This window comes from Canis lupus, chromosome 26 (genome assembly GCF_048164855.1).
Source record: "Canis lupus baileyi chromosome 26, mCanLup2.hap1, whole genome shotgun sequence".
NCBI classification, from domain to species: Eukaryota; Metazoa; Chordata; class Mammalia; order Carnivora; family Canidae; genus Canis; species Canis lupus.
In genome coordinates, this window is record NC_132863.1 from 21,796,092 (window position 1) to 21,810,452 (window position 14,361).

Genomic DNA, 14,361 nt, shown 5'->3' on the forward strand with positions numbered 1-14,361 from the left:
TTCCTCCCCCACAAACCAGCTATAGCTAATATACAGAATGGTGAAGATGAATGCTTTCCTCCTCATATTGTGAACAGACTGACAAGGAAGAAATGACACTGTCCTTCTTTGTGACATGAATGCCTAAAGAAAATCCCAAGGAATCTACAAAAAACAAACTCTTGGACTAGTTTTTAAGTTTAGCAAGGTCACAGAATACAAAATTAATCCACAAAATTGTATGAATGATAAAATTATAGAGATGGAGAACAGATTAGTGGTTGCCAGAAACTAATGAGGAGGGTACGGAAACAGGTGGCTGTGGCTTCAAAAGGGTATGACGAATGTTTTTTGTGATGAAACTATTCTGTTTCTTGACTGGTGGGTGGGAGTCACATGGAGCAACATATGCAATAACATTGCATAGAACTAAATACACACAAACGAGTGCATGTAAAACTGGTGAAATATGAGTAAGGTGAACAGACTGTATCAATGTCAATTTCCTGTGATACCGTACTATAATTATGCAATTATTGTACTATAATTATGCAACTGGGTGAAGGGTGATCTTTCTGTATTATTATTATTTTTCTTTAAAGATTTTATTTACTTATTAATGAGAGACAGACACGGGGGGGGAGGGGCAGAGACACAGGCAGAGGTAGAAGCAGGCTCCATGCAGGATGCCCAACATGGGACTCGATCCTGGGTCTCCAGGATCACACCCTGGACCCAAGGTGGTGCTAAACTGCTGAGCCACCCAGGCTGCCCTCTGTATTATTTTTTTTAAAGGGCATGGAGTCCCACTATGATCTAAAAAGTAACAAAACATCAGTTGTTTAACTCTCATACTGCTAGTGTGAGTACAAAAAGGTACATCCACTCTGGAAAATGATTTGATAATTTCTTATCAAGAAATTCTTAAACATTTCTTAAACATGCACTTACCATGTGATCCAGCAATCTTACTCCTAGATATTTACCCTAGAGAAATAAATTTATGCTTACACAAAACTGTACATGAGTGTATGTGTACAGCAGCTCCATTTATAATGTCTTTTTTTTTAATTTTTATTTATTTATGATAGTCACACACAGAGGGAGAGAGAGGCAGAGACACAGGCAGAGGGAGAAGCAGGCTCCATGCACCAGGAGCCCGACGTGGGATTCGATCCCGGATCTCCAGGATCGCGCCCTGGGCCAAAGGCAGGCGCCAAACCGCTGCGCCACCCAGGGATCCCTGCAGCTCCATTTATAATTGTTAAAAACTGGGAACAACTTCAATGTCTTCCAGGGGCTAAATGAATGAATAAACGGTGGTATATCTAAACAACAGAATACTATTCAGCAATAAATAGTATCAAACCACTGATACATGCAACCACTTAGACAAATATCAAAGGCATTAGATTATTGAAAGAAGCCGTTCTCAAAAAGATGACATATTATTTGATTCCATCTATAGGACATTCTTTTTTTTTTTTTTTTTTATACGACATTCTTAAAAAGACAAAACTATAGTCATGTAAAAGAGTGGTTGCCAGGAGTTAGGATGGGCAAAGGAGTGATTACAAAGGGATAAAACACAAGGGAGTTATTTTGGGTGATATAATTCTTGCTATCCTGATGATTGTAGTGGTGGGCACAGGAATCTTAGACATGTGTTAAAATTCATAGAACTGTGTGCCAAAATGAAAAAGTCCGTTTTTCTTTATGCTAATATAAAAAATAAAAGATTTTTTGGGGGGCGACTTTTAATCATGTATCTCTCAAAAAATAAAAGACATTTTTATTTTTTTTATTTTTATTTTTTATAATTTTTTTTGAGAGACAGAGAGAGAGGAGGGGGGAAGGGGCAAAGAGACAGAGAATCTTTTTATTTTTATTTTTTTATTTTTATTTTTTATTTTTTTTATTTATGATAGTCACAGAGAAAGAGAGAGAGAGAGAGAGAGAGAGAGGCAGAGACACAGGCAGAGGAAGAAGCAGGCTCCATGCACCTGGAGCCCGACGTGGGATTCGATCCCGGGTCTCCCGAATCGGGCCCTGGGCCAAAGGCAGGCGCTAAACCGCTGCGCCACCCAGGGATCCCTAAAAGACATTTTTAAAAGGCAATTTTGACATATCAATCTCATAAATTAACACATTTAAAGAGGCCATTTAGAATTTTGTTTGCAGCATAATTCCAAATACACGGGGAATGAAGAAAGTACTATAGGCTTCACTTTATAGTATATTATGGAGCTCACAGAGCATTACATGAAAATTTCCTAACTCAACCTTCAACTAAGAAAAAAGAAAAACAATGGTTTTAATGTCAAAAATACTTAGCAAAGGGCAGCCTGGGTGGCTCAGCGGTTTAGCGCCACCTTCAGCCCAGGGTGTGATCCTGGAGACCCGGGATAGAGTCCCACATTGGGCTCCCTGCATGAAGCCTGCTTCTCCCTCTGCCTGTGTCTCTGCCCCTGTCTCTCTCTCTGTGTCTCTCATGAATGAATAAATAAAATCTTTAAAATAAATGCTTGGTAAATACTAAGTAAAATAACATTTATTTTAATGACCTTTACTTTAAATGTAGCTGCAGACAACATGCTAAACAAGTGTCTACTAATTTTTTAACATAAGAAGATTTAATTTTGCTGACACATGACTGGTAGTTATAATAATCATTAAATAATAGTAAAAATGTTAAATGAACGATAAATAGACTACAATAATTTAAAACAAACATGAATTTTAGAACTTTCAATTCAGATATTAGATTAAAAACCATGGCAGTAGGTCAAATCAAGGATTATTTGCATTGTAGAATCAAATAAATTATTGTCTGTTGGGGGGGGGAGCAAGAAAGTATTAATTGTTAATTAGTCTCATAGAATTTAAGTAAATAATCCAATGTAAAATGACTTTTAAAAATATCCTTAAATGTTTTTTGAAGGCGCATAGTATTTTAAGAACGTATTCTAAATGCAACATTCAAGTTAGGGAGATGTTGTAAATACTATACATTCAAGTTAGCTAAGTTAAACATATTACTTAGCTACAATTAAGTTTTTCTGTAAGTATATAGGTTTCCAATTCTGGCTATGATTATTCTGAATTTACAAAGAGGAAATAGGAGTCAGCCTATAGATGAAACGGATCGGACCTTTAGCTGCTTCCAGACAGCTTCTGCATTAAATCGAACAATCTATACAGAGATTCCAATGATTACATAAATCTGCATGTTCTGGATTTCCTTCACATTTCATAGAACATTGGTCCCACTGTAGCTATAATATCTGCATAGGGAGCACTCTGGCTCAGCTCAATAGCCTGCTGTTTTTTTAGGACAAGAAAGCTATAAAATTTGGCAGCAGCTTGTTTCCGGTCACTATTTCTGCAGAGCTTCATCAGACTAAAGTACTGCATTCCCATCCTGTTGGATTCCTGGGAAAATAATCAGAAAAGAAGAAAGGAAAGAGAAACAGCATCATTAAAAGTACAGCAGAGGATGCCTGGGTGGCTCAGCGGTTAAGTGTCTGCCTTCGGCCCAGGGTCGTGATCCTGCAGTCCCCTGATCAAGTCCCACATTGGGGTCCCTGCATGGGGCCTGCTTCTCCCTCTGCCTGTGTCTCTGCCTCTCTCTCTCTCTCTCATGAATAAATACAATCTTTAAAAAAAATAAAATAAAAGTACAGCAGACTGTGAATGCATAATAAATAAAATACTGATATTTTTGATAAGTGTGAAACCCTAAGATGGAAAAATGCAAATGACTCATTAGTAAACTTAAAAAACATTATAGGTCATTGAGTATAAGCTTGGTTCATTGAGAAAATACATGCAAAAGAACTCCTAAAGTGTTATACAAATTTCTGATGTGTTATACAAATGTTAGATCTTTGACAGGATCTAAAATTTGATGTTAACATAAATGGCTCTTGTGGAAAGTGCAGTTAGTTTACGCTTGCAGGCAGAAAACAATCCACAAGAGTTTGAGAGGCTTCAAATACAATGAAAATTATCAGCTTCTTTTCCTTAAAGGTACTGAGAGGTGGTGTTGACTATAAACAACTATAGTTATAAATGTAAAATTACATTTATATATCTTAGTGGTAGAGGAATATGACTATCTAAACATCTCCCAGTTTCTTGGCACATACTAAAAAAATGTTGGATTAAGCTTAAGGCACCCATGAACCTATTAGAAAAATTGAGATGCAATGAAGTATTTAATTATGGATGAAGATAACTCCTTTTGTGAAGCCTAGTACTTGGAATCAGAGTTCTAGAATAGAAGTACAGTATAGTTTTTTTTAGTTAGAAATACTGTAATGAATATGGGCCACTATCCCTTGAGCATCTTACTCCTTTGATAGCTTAGCTGTAAAGCATTTTTAGAAATACCATATACAGGTTTTTTTGGGTTAGTCCACAATATTTAGCAAATTAATAAATTAGTTTATCATACTTTATCTCAACAAAAGAAGTGGACCAGTACCAGCAGCCTTTCAGAGATGGCATGCCAAACCTTTACTTAATCCCTCTTGAGGAGACAAGATGTGATTGACTGGCTTTTTCCCCTGGGAGAGAAGAGGGACACCCTTTTCTTTTTTAAAAAAGATTTTATTTATTTCAGAGACAGAAAGCACAAGCAGGGGAAGGGGCAGAGGGAGAGGGAGAAACAAAATCCTTTCAGAGCAGGGAGCCCAATGCAGGGCTTGATCCCAGGAGCCTGACATCAGGACCCTGAGATTAGGACCTGAAGTTGAAGACAGATACTTAACCTACTGAGCCATCCAGGCACCTCAAGGGGCAGCCTTTTCAATTTCAAGAACCCTTTTGAAAAACACCCCAAGGGGACAAATATGCAAGAGTGAACACACGTGCTTATTTATTCTGTTCCCTCCAGAAACGCCTCTAAAATGAAGGTAAGGGACACCTGGGTGGCTCAGCGGTTGAACGTCTGCCTTTGGCTTGGGTCGTGATCCTGGAGACCCAGGATCGAGTCCCACATCGGCCTCCCTGCATGGAGCCTGCTTCTCCCTCTGCCTCTCTTTCTGTGTGTGTCTCTCATGAATGAATAAATAAAATCTTAAAAATAAAATAAAATAAAATAAAATAAATAAAATAAAATAAAATAAAATAAAATAAAATAAAATGAAGGTAAAAGAATAAAAGGTGACAAAGGAAGGAGATAAAGACAAAGTGAAAGACAGACTGACTTAGCAGAGTAGAGAAAGTTAAAACCTAATTGCCAGCAAGGAAGAAAGACAGCAAAAAGCAAGCCAGTGTGAGCTATAGAACCTTGGAAAAGCTCAGGTATTACAGGCAATAGTATGTTATAAAATGGAGACAAGAATTCCTCAAAAGTCTGCTTGGGAGGAGTTACACTCTCAGGTCCACTCCACCACTTCACTGAACCAGGAGACCACAACTACAATACCCTACCAGGAGGCAGAAGGTTGCCTTTTTAGAGCTTCCAATCACTGAGACTCTAGAATTGGAATGCCAGGCAACTGTGGATGGTGAAGTGTCATACCACAAGCTGGGGGTTAAGTGAAATTCTACACACTATACAATGAGATAGCAAAGGTCTCTCCTCCCTCTTCTCAGTTCCTAAACCACCAGCATCATGCTTATATCTCCTAGGCAATAGATTTGATTTAGCTGGGAAAACGGACCATGGGGAGGGAGGGGATACAGATAATGGTGCATGTGTGGGAGCAAGTATGTGTGTGTGTGGGGGTACCACCCGATTATCTCACTATAAAGACTAAGTCTCCAAGGCCCACCCTTGCTTATATAACTTCCAATCTGATTTTTGCTATCTCATTTTTTTTTGAAGATTTATTTATTCATTTGAGAGAAAGAGAGAGAGAACATGAGTAGGAGGGGCAGAGACAGAGGAAGAAAGAATCTCAAGCAGACTCCTTACTGAGCACAGAGCCAAGGTGGGACTCGATCTCACAACCCTGAGATCATGACCTGAGCCAAAACCCAACAGTTGGGTGCTCAACCAACTGCACCACTCAGGCACTTCTTTGCTATCTCACTCCTAAATAAGAACAGATAACCAAAGATCTACCAGATATTTGGGTATAATTTCTAACATTCAAGACCAAAAAAAGAATACATTCAAGAGAATCACTAAGCAAACAGAGACAATGCAAGGACCAGAAGAAAACTATAACTTATGAAAGAGAAGATTCTGTATCCATAAAACATGTTAGGGATGATTATTGAAAGAAAGCACATTAGTGGTTGCTTGGGGAGGGAGGAGGGAAACCAGTGGGAGAGATGGGACAAAGAATGATCAAGAGGCACAAGGAAACTTTTTGGAGTTGTAGATATATATGTTCACTAATTTGATTGTAGTGATGGTTTCACAGGTATATACATAATGTCAAAACTTATCTACTATACACTTCAAATAGGTGTGGTTTATTGTATCTTAATAATACCTCAAAAAGCTGTTAAAAAACTAAATAAATAAGTGAAAAGATTAGAATGCTACAAAATAAAAGAACAATTAATAACTAAGAAAAAACTCCTGGAAGACAAAAAAGGTAAAAGCAGAAATAAAATTCAATAAAAACTGGAAGGTAAAGTAGAAGAAATTTTCGAAGGAGTAGAAAAAAATAAAAAGACAAAGGGAATTAATATAAGGGGATAAAAGATTTTTTAAAAATTAAAGGTGCAATTCAGGGGATCCAACATTTGACCTGTAGGCAATCCAGAAAGAACAGATTAACAAGGAAGAAATCTAAGAAATACAATAAAGTTTCCTAGAATTCAAGGACATGAACTTTCAGAATAAATAACCCATTACATGCTCAGCACAATAAATAAAAAAAGACCCATATCAAAACACATCATCATGAAATTTCAGACCACTACAAATAAAGAAAAGATCTAAAAGTTTCTAGAGAAAAAATCAAGGTCACCCACAAAGGATTGCCAACCAAGCAGCATCTAACTTTTCAGTAACAATACAAAAAGCCTAGATATGTTACAAAACCTTCAACATCTGAAAGATATTATTTTCAAACTATGTTCAGAGATATCCAATCAAGTTACAGGTAAAATAAAGAAATTTTCACACCTGTATATAGGGTGACTATTTCCGGTGTACTCTTTATCTCAGGAAATTATATGAGAGGATGTTAACCACCAAAATATTTAAGGTAGAGGAAGATCAAAGCATCGAGAAATAGAGAAACTAACATAGAAAAAAGACAAAGGAATTCTCATGTTATGATAAAGGAATGCCTCAGGACAAAAATATGAAAAAGACCTAGAGAAAAAAAAAAAAAAAAAAAAAAAAGACCTAGAGAGTAGCTAGTCTAATCAGAACAAGAGGATGATGAGCTCTGGAAGGAGTATCTTCAAGAAAACAAACTGAAACTGATCAATCAATTGATACAATTTGACCATCCTAAGAGGGGTTTCATTATGTTGTCAGAGAATTTAAGAAAAGAATTAAGGATGAGTAGATAGATAGACCCTAAGCAAATGGGAAAAACGAGGCAATGATTAACCAAAAAAAAAAAAAGAAACCAACAAAAAACAACAACAACAAAAATGATAAAGTTGACAAGAAATGTAATTACACTAATTTTTGCATAGTCTTGGTAGCAGTGACAGCTGATTATCCCTTAATATCCATTCCTGTCTTCTTTTATAGTAACAGAATTATTACCTGGGCCCAAGGTTGTCAGATAAGGACTACATTTCCCAACTAGATGTGTCATGGTGACTATGTGCTGGGTCAAATGAAATGTGAAAAGTGATACAAAGAATTTCTGGTTGTACTCTTAAAAGAAATTTTGCTGCTGAATGGAATGCAGACATGTTGGGTACTTAGCCATTTTTGATCCTGAGAATAAAGAAAATGAGATAAAGGTAACCTACCTAGGTCTGACAACTTTGTGAGTATAGTGGTCATATCAGATTATACTTTATCTTTTTAAAACATTGATATTTTGGCTGTCTATCAAAATCAAACCTGCATCATAACTATTTTAACACTGTAAACACTGAATACTGTACTAAAAACAGACTGCAGTAGCAAAGCTATAACTAAACTAAATTTTCATTTCATGTTGAAAGAAGTCAACAGATAAAACTTAAAAGCTGAAATATCAAGAAAGAACAGTAAGAACATAAAATTAGAAATATAAATATAGGGGCACCTGGGTGGTTCAGTCGATTAAGCCTTTGCCTTCGGCTTGGGTAATGATCTCAGGGTCCTGGGATTGAGCCCCACACTGGGCTCCCTGCTCAGCAAGGAGTCTGCTTCTCCCTCATGCTTGTGCTCTTTCCGGCTCTCTCTTGCTATCTCTCTCTCAAATAAATAAATAAAATCTTAAAAAAAGAAATATAGACATAAATACTAAAAGAAACAGCTTAATGTAATTGCCTCTGGTGAGCAGGATTTAGGAATAAAGAAGGTAGGATAAAACTTCTGTGTTTCCTTCTCAGCCTTATACATAGAACTACTTAACTTTAAAATTATATACATGTATTTTGATAAAAATAGAAGTTAAATTTTTGAGAGAGAGGGTGAAAGTGGGGGTGGGGGGAATTGGAAGGGGGAGAGGGAGAGAAAGAATTCCAAGCAGGTTCCATGCCCAGCACAGAGCCTGATGGGGTCCTCTATCTACCTTGAGATCATGACCTGAGCCAAAATCAAAACTCAGACACTTAACTGACTGAGCCACCCAAATGGCCCAAAATATAAGTTAAATTTTACAATTGTCTGTTTTACTCTTAAATTATTATAAACTTAGTTCCATATAGTTGATAGCTTGCTAAAGACAAGAATGGGACATACACTAGATGTCTTAGGGGCAGGAGTATAGGTAAGAAGTTGATTAGAATATACAGGCACCAACAAACTCCCAGAGTTACCCTGGGTACAGTGCTCAAAATCACTTCCTTCTAGTAGAATTTGGTCTCAACAACAACAACAACAAAACGAAGATGTCTTCATTTTTATTAACGTCTAAAAGATTGAAGCCAAAATTTTATTTGTTTTTAAAAACAAAAATAGGACAGACCCTACCACCTTACCCGCAAACTATTTAACATCTGTAGGATTCTTCGATTCCATCTCTCTGTATCAATACTTTGTTCATTCCCCGAGGACTCCTGTTTGAATGATTGATAAAATATTTCCTTTTAAACAAATTTTACCAAATGCTTACTATTTACCAAGCGTAGAGTTAGTTGCTACAAGAAACCCAATTATAACACTGGATACTGCTAAATAAGGAGCTTATATAGTCCGATGAAGGAGAGAATTGGAAACATACAAATATAGATCAATCTTTCCAGGATTATATATAAGCTACCGAGGCAATGAGGGGCTCCAGTAGGAGATTCTGCAGTCTTTATTGGTAGTACATCCAAGGGCCCTGTGTCCTTAATTTCAAAAGTAAAATTGGCAGTGACTTTTGGTTAGGACTATCCTAGCTCTGGTCAATTTGAACTGGGTTGACAGAAATATACATAAAGCTATAGAATAAACATAAAGCCTTATAAAGGCCTTTATCTGAACTTACCTGGTGATACAGAAGATTAATAAGTGATATTTGGCAATCTGTGTACAATTGAGTTACAACCTTTTTGATTTTAAGGGCAACTTGTCCAAAAAAGATCAACCCACTTCCTGTCATATTATCTGAATAGATTCATTCTTTCCAGTCTTTAAAATTTAGCCACCTTCAGAAACACCTCAATATTTAAAAATTGTCAAGTTGAAATCCCTTCACAGGAACTCACTCTAAGTTCTTATCAACTGACACTTTATGAGCTAAGAACAGAACCGGGTATAGGAAAGGTGCTGATGAATCTGACAAAAGAACAAGTCTACAAAGTGTGGGGGGTGAGGGGAGGGCGGAGGGGAGGAAGGTGGCACCGATCTGACCTACTTTATAATTTTTCTTAGGCTAGCTCTGACCATACAATCATCCTTACCACAGGTGCACTGTTTGTCAAGTGTCACTTTACATGTACCTTTGGAGCCCAGACTCTCCAATCTGTTTTTAATTTCACAGACTCCAAAATGATTTCAGAAAGTTCCAGAATATTCTGCATAATATTTTGAATCATTTGAAGCTAAGGGGACTGACTGCCAAGACCTCATTCCTCCAGCTATACTGGCTTCCTGGTCCTGCCTAGATAGCCTCCTCTCTTAAATTCCAAAGGGAATGACCTGAAAATATGGTCATTTTATTCTGAAGAGTTTTCCAAATTCCTCCAGGCACAATTTATTTTTATTTCTTTCTGGTCTGCCCTGGGATAAATGAGTTCACCCAATTACTAACATTTATTATATTGTTAAATACACAAATGCTGTTTTTCAAATATAAAAAGCAATGGCCCAACTCTTTGTTAAAGATCCATGAGATTGCAGCTTGACCTATAATTGCACAATTAAACTAACCAGGAAAAGGCTCAGAAAAAATAGTCTGTGCACTCTGCTAAAGCCTATCTACTTGATCTATCTGGACATCCTACAGCTGAATCCATTGTGTGGAAAGTCCAGTGGATTATTAAAACAGCTGAACTTGTGCTGTGTTGTGGTTTGCTTGACTATGTATGAAAATAACCTGTCTCTACAGAAGCAAAGAGGCGAAAATGAATCAACCCACTTCTGGCTGAGCTGTTTGTATGTTTCAGGTAAAAAGTTCAGGTATCTATCCTGTCCTAGATTATCCAGAGAATTCAGTTTGTTTTCTATATATGAAAAAGGAATCTAATAGTCTTGGAACTCATTATAAAGATAATTTACTTAAGAACAAACTAGCATCTGGCACTAATAGCTATTTTGACATTATTCAATAAGAAACTTTTGCTAAAATTCATTACAATCTTAAAAATGCTTTCAGCACTGTGGAACAAGGACTGGAGAAATAAGAACATGATACGTATGGAGCCAGGTGAGTCAGATATCATTTCTGGCTTTGCTATTGAATTGTGGCCCTTTGAGTAGACTTTCTTTTTCTGATTTCTAGAAATCTTGGACAGATATAGACCTTGAGCCATACAAAGTTTTGGGGAAAAAAATGTCATGTTTTGTTTTTGTTTCTTGTTTGTTTGTTTGTTTTTTTGTAAATAAAGTAAAATTTAAAATGCCCTAGGATGCTCTATTATAGCTCTGCTTCTTTAAAGCTGTAATAAGATTGAATAGTGATTCTCAGTATTTTTAACCTATGACTAACTTTGATAACGTAAAAATCTCACAATTTTCTTTAAAATTATTTGAGGTTTCAGAAGAAGTTAAAGAAAGAAAAATAGGTCAGAGCAATTCTGAGTACGTTTTATCAAACTACTGACACATCTCTTTGTTGAGATCACTAATTTAAATAATAATTCTAGAAAGTAACACCATAGCTCTAAGACCAATTTTTAGGTATAAATAAAGTGATAACTATTTAGGAACAAAGTTTTTAAGAACATTCTCAAGACTATGCATATATTTACCAGCTCCACTGGACAATTCTCAATTTCTCGTGCTAACATAGCATTCATTAGAGAGGATTCTTCAGCAGCCGAAGAGACCAGTTCAACAATAACTTGCTAAAGCAAATTAGGGAAAGTCAGGTAAGTCGTCACAGTAGTAGTAATCACAGGAACAATTTTATTTTGTTAAATGCTTTAATCACATAAATGCTCATTTCTAAAACTAGTTTAAAATGTTACCTGCATTCACAAAATATTATTTCTGAACTATCCCAGATAGCCTCTGTTTTCCATATGTCTCCTACAAATGAAGAATTGGCACACCCTTGCCCTCTTGGCTGCCTATCTTTTCCTCTCCTACTTCCTTCACCACTGTAGACCTCATATCAAACACATTCATGGCTGTGTGACTGAGACCATTTTCTTTTGAAGCATTTTGTCTAGCCCCACCCCCTACCTTTATCCTCATGCCAGTACCAGGTGGCAGAGGGAGAACTCTAAACAGTGCTGAAAGTGGGGGAAGGGATATTAATATCTTTATGTAGAGCCATGATGAGATTCTTGCCACCACTGCTGGAGCTGTCACTGGCAAAAGGGAAGAAAAACTGTGCCCTCTGGAAGGGGAGCAAAGGCATAAGGGAAAAAGGAAAAAGAGAAAGCAAGAAATTCTCCATTCCTTATTATCACCTTTTTTCATCGTTACAGAAGTGTCGGCCCCCTTTTCATCTTTAACCAGTCTTCAAGTTAGGAACTTCCTACAACAAAGCTTACTTGATTTTTAATTTCAGGTTTAACATTTTTAGTAAATATAAGGAGCTGCATTTTATTCTTTAATCTACATATTTGTCGAGAATTATGTTTTTTCTCTTTTAATTTCTATGAATATTCTACATTTTAGGTACTTCCAATTTTGTAGTTACTTTACACAAATGTTTCATAAAGATTTGAAAATGATTAATCAGAATCAAAATTTTTCTGTCCTGTCAATGTGCTCCCTTTCCTGATTATATTTCACAACTGTTCATCATTTTTGGAAGTAGTAGAAGAATGGAATTGAAGCTTAAAGCATAAATGTAGAGTTAAGAGGGTCAATAGAATTGTACATCAATCTCTTTAATTCAAGCACTTGGGAAAATCTATTTTGATAATACGTTAAAAAATCACGAACTAAACAAGCTTATCTATCATAATTTTCAGTAAGTACACTCTAAGAAATGCTTGAGCCCAAATAAGAAAGATAGTAGTACTGGCAACACAGTATCTCAATATCTAGTGTACTATCAAATATATAGTAAAATACATTATTTTAATGCATTATGAAATTGTCCTTCCTTCCAATGGCATTCACTTCCAGTGTGGATTGACTTTGAATTCCCTGAATAATTATCAGAATACAGTGATGGTGAAACAAACCAGAAAAGCACCAGTTTATTTTTATCTGGTTTGCCTATAATATTTACATTTGTACAACCACCAAAGTGACAATGGGGAAAATATTTTAAAGCACATTGTTTCCAACCATGTTCTTAAATAATTATGTTTTTTTTAAATAAAAATTACATCTTCAAATAAAATTTTTGTTTAGTCATGGGTCTTTAGATAATCTTTTGAATTCAGAGTTAAGGTAGGTCTAAAACACAGCCTTAGAGGTGAGAAGAGTGAATTTATGATCAGAAACAACATAGGTGCACTGTCTAGAGTCCTAAGAAGTTCCATGATATACTGAATGTGGGGCCTAGTAGAATATAATCAGATTCAAGTACATTCATTTATTTGATGTACTATGTAAAATATTTCAGTATGAAACTACTTATCTTGTGATTTACTATCCAAAACTTCTAGAAAATACTGTCCTGTAGATGCTTTACATAGTACTGCCACTTACTAAACAAATTACAGAATAACATAAGATGAAATATAAACTATAAATGTAAGAAGACATACTGGAGTCTCAAGGTTCCTTCACTCTGTGTCAGAAAAATAATATTTTTGTGATTTTTCTTTAACTTACCTCAGAATTAAAATTTTTATTGATATCTTCATGAGAACTACACTTAGATCCATTAATCACATCCTTCCAAGTTTTTGATTGATTTAAGTCTTGCTGGGAATTTGGCTCTTCCGTCTTGGAGGTCTCTGAATTATTAAGGAAGTAAAGATGATTTCACCAAAATATCTTTCAAACTTAAATTTGGGATATGGTTATTACAAAAGAAAGCTTCCAACAGAAAACTTGGAATCCAAGAATTTGGGCAAAGGGTACAAACGTTCTTTTTTTTTTTTTTTTTAAATTTGATTCGTGTATTCACTATTTATTGAGCATCTGCTAAGCTTTAAGATTTTTTAATTTATTTATTTATTTATTCAAGAGAATACACAGAGAGGAGAGAGAGAGGCAGAGACACAGGCAGAGGGAGAAGCAGGCTCCATGCAGGGAGCCCGACGTGGGACTCGATCCCGGGTCTCCAGGATCACACCCTGGGCTGCAGGCGGCCCCTAAACCGCTGAGCCACCGGGGCTGCCCCAAACGTTCTTATAGTTTCTCAAGTCTCACATATTTATCTTCTTTTTCTCCTTGTCTGCTTCTTATCGTCTCCACTTCCCATCCTCCACACTATCTCCTCCCCACTCACTCCCACACAAGCACTTACAAGACAATATGGATATTTCAAGCCCATCTTGGTGTATTGTTCAGCAGAATTTAATGCCTTTAGGACAGGTGCTCAGGAAACAGATTCACTCACTACCAAAGGTGGCTTTATTATTCCTTTATAATAGTCACAATAATAATAAGTAATTATTAATACTCTGTGTATCCTCCAGGTGAATGGAAATATCTATGTCTCAGGCTAATTGCATTGTTTAAATGCTATTCTTATCACTAGGTGACTTTTCATGTTAGCTGTCTTTTTTTTAAAGATTTTATTT

The 14,361-nt window shown here is 36.2% G+C and overlaps 1 protein-coding gene across 12 annotated transcripts in view; it reads right to left on the reverse strand.

Moving 5' to 3' along the window:
- Positions 1 to 1,890: 1,890 nt before the first annotated feature.
- The window catches only part of RAD21L1 (RAD21 cohesin complex component like 1), a 29,477-nt gene continuing 17,006 nt past the window's right edge, over positions 1,891 to 14,361 (reverse strand). For 5 of the 12 annotated variants that reach the window (XM_072800383.1, XM_072800382.1, XM_072800389.1 and 2 more), the window contains 4 exons: positions 13,445 to 13,569; positions 11,455 to 11,550; positions 9,040 to 9,117; positions 1,891 to 3,411 (listed from right to left, as the gene is read on the reverse strand). In XM_072800383.1, the coding sequence (XP_072656484.1) occupies positions 3,223 to 3,411; positions 9,040 to 9,117; positions 11,455 to 11,550; positions 13,445 to 13,569 (488 nt within the window). In that variant the 3' untranslated portion in view covers positions 1,891 to 3,222. The remainder of the gene's footprint in view (positions 3,412 to 9,039; positions 9,118 to 11,454; positions 11,551 to 13,444; positions 13,570 to 14,361) is intronic. The other 7 variants (XM_072800381.1, XM_072800388.1, XM_072800385.1 and 4 more) reach the window with 2 other exon arrangements.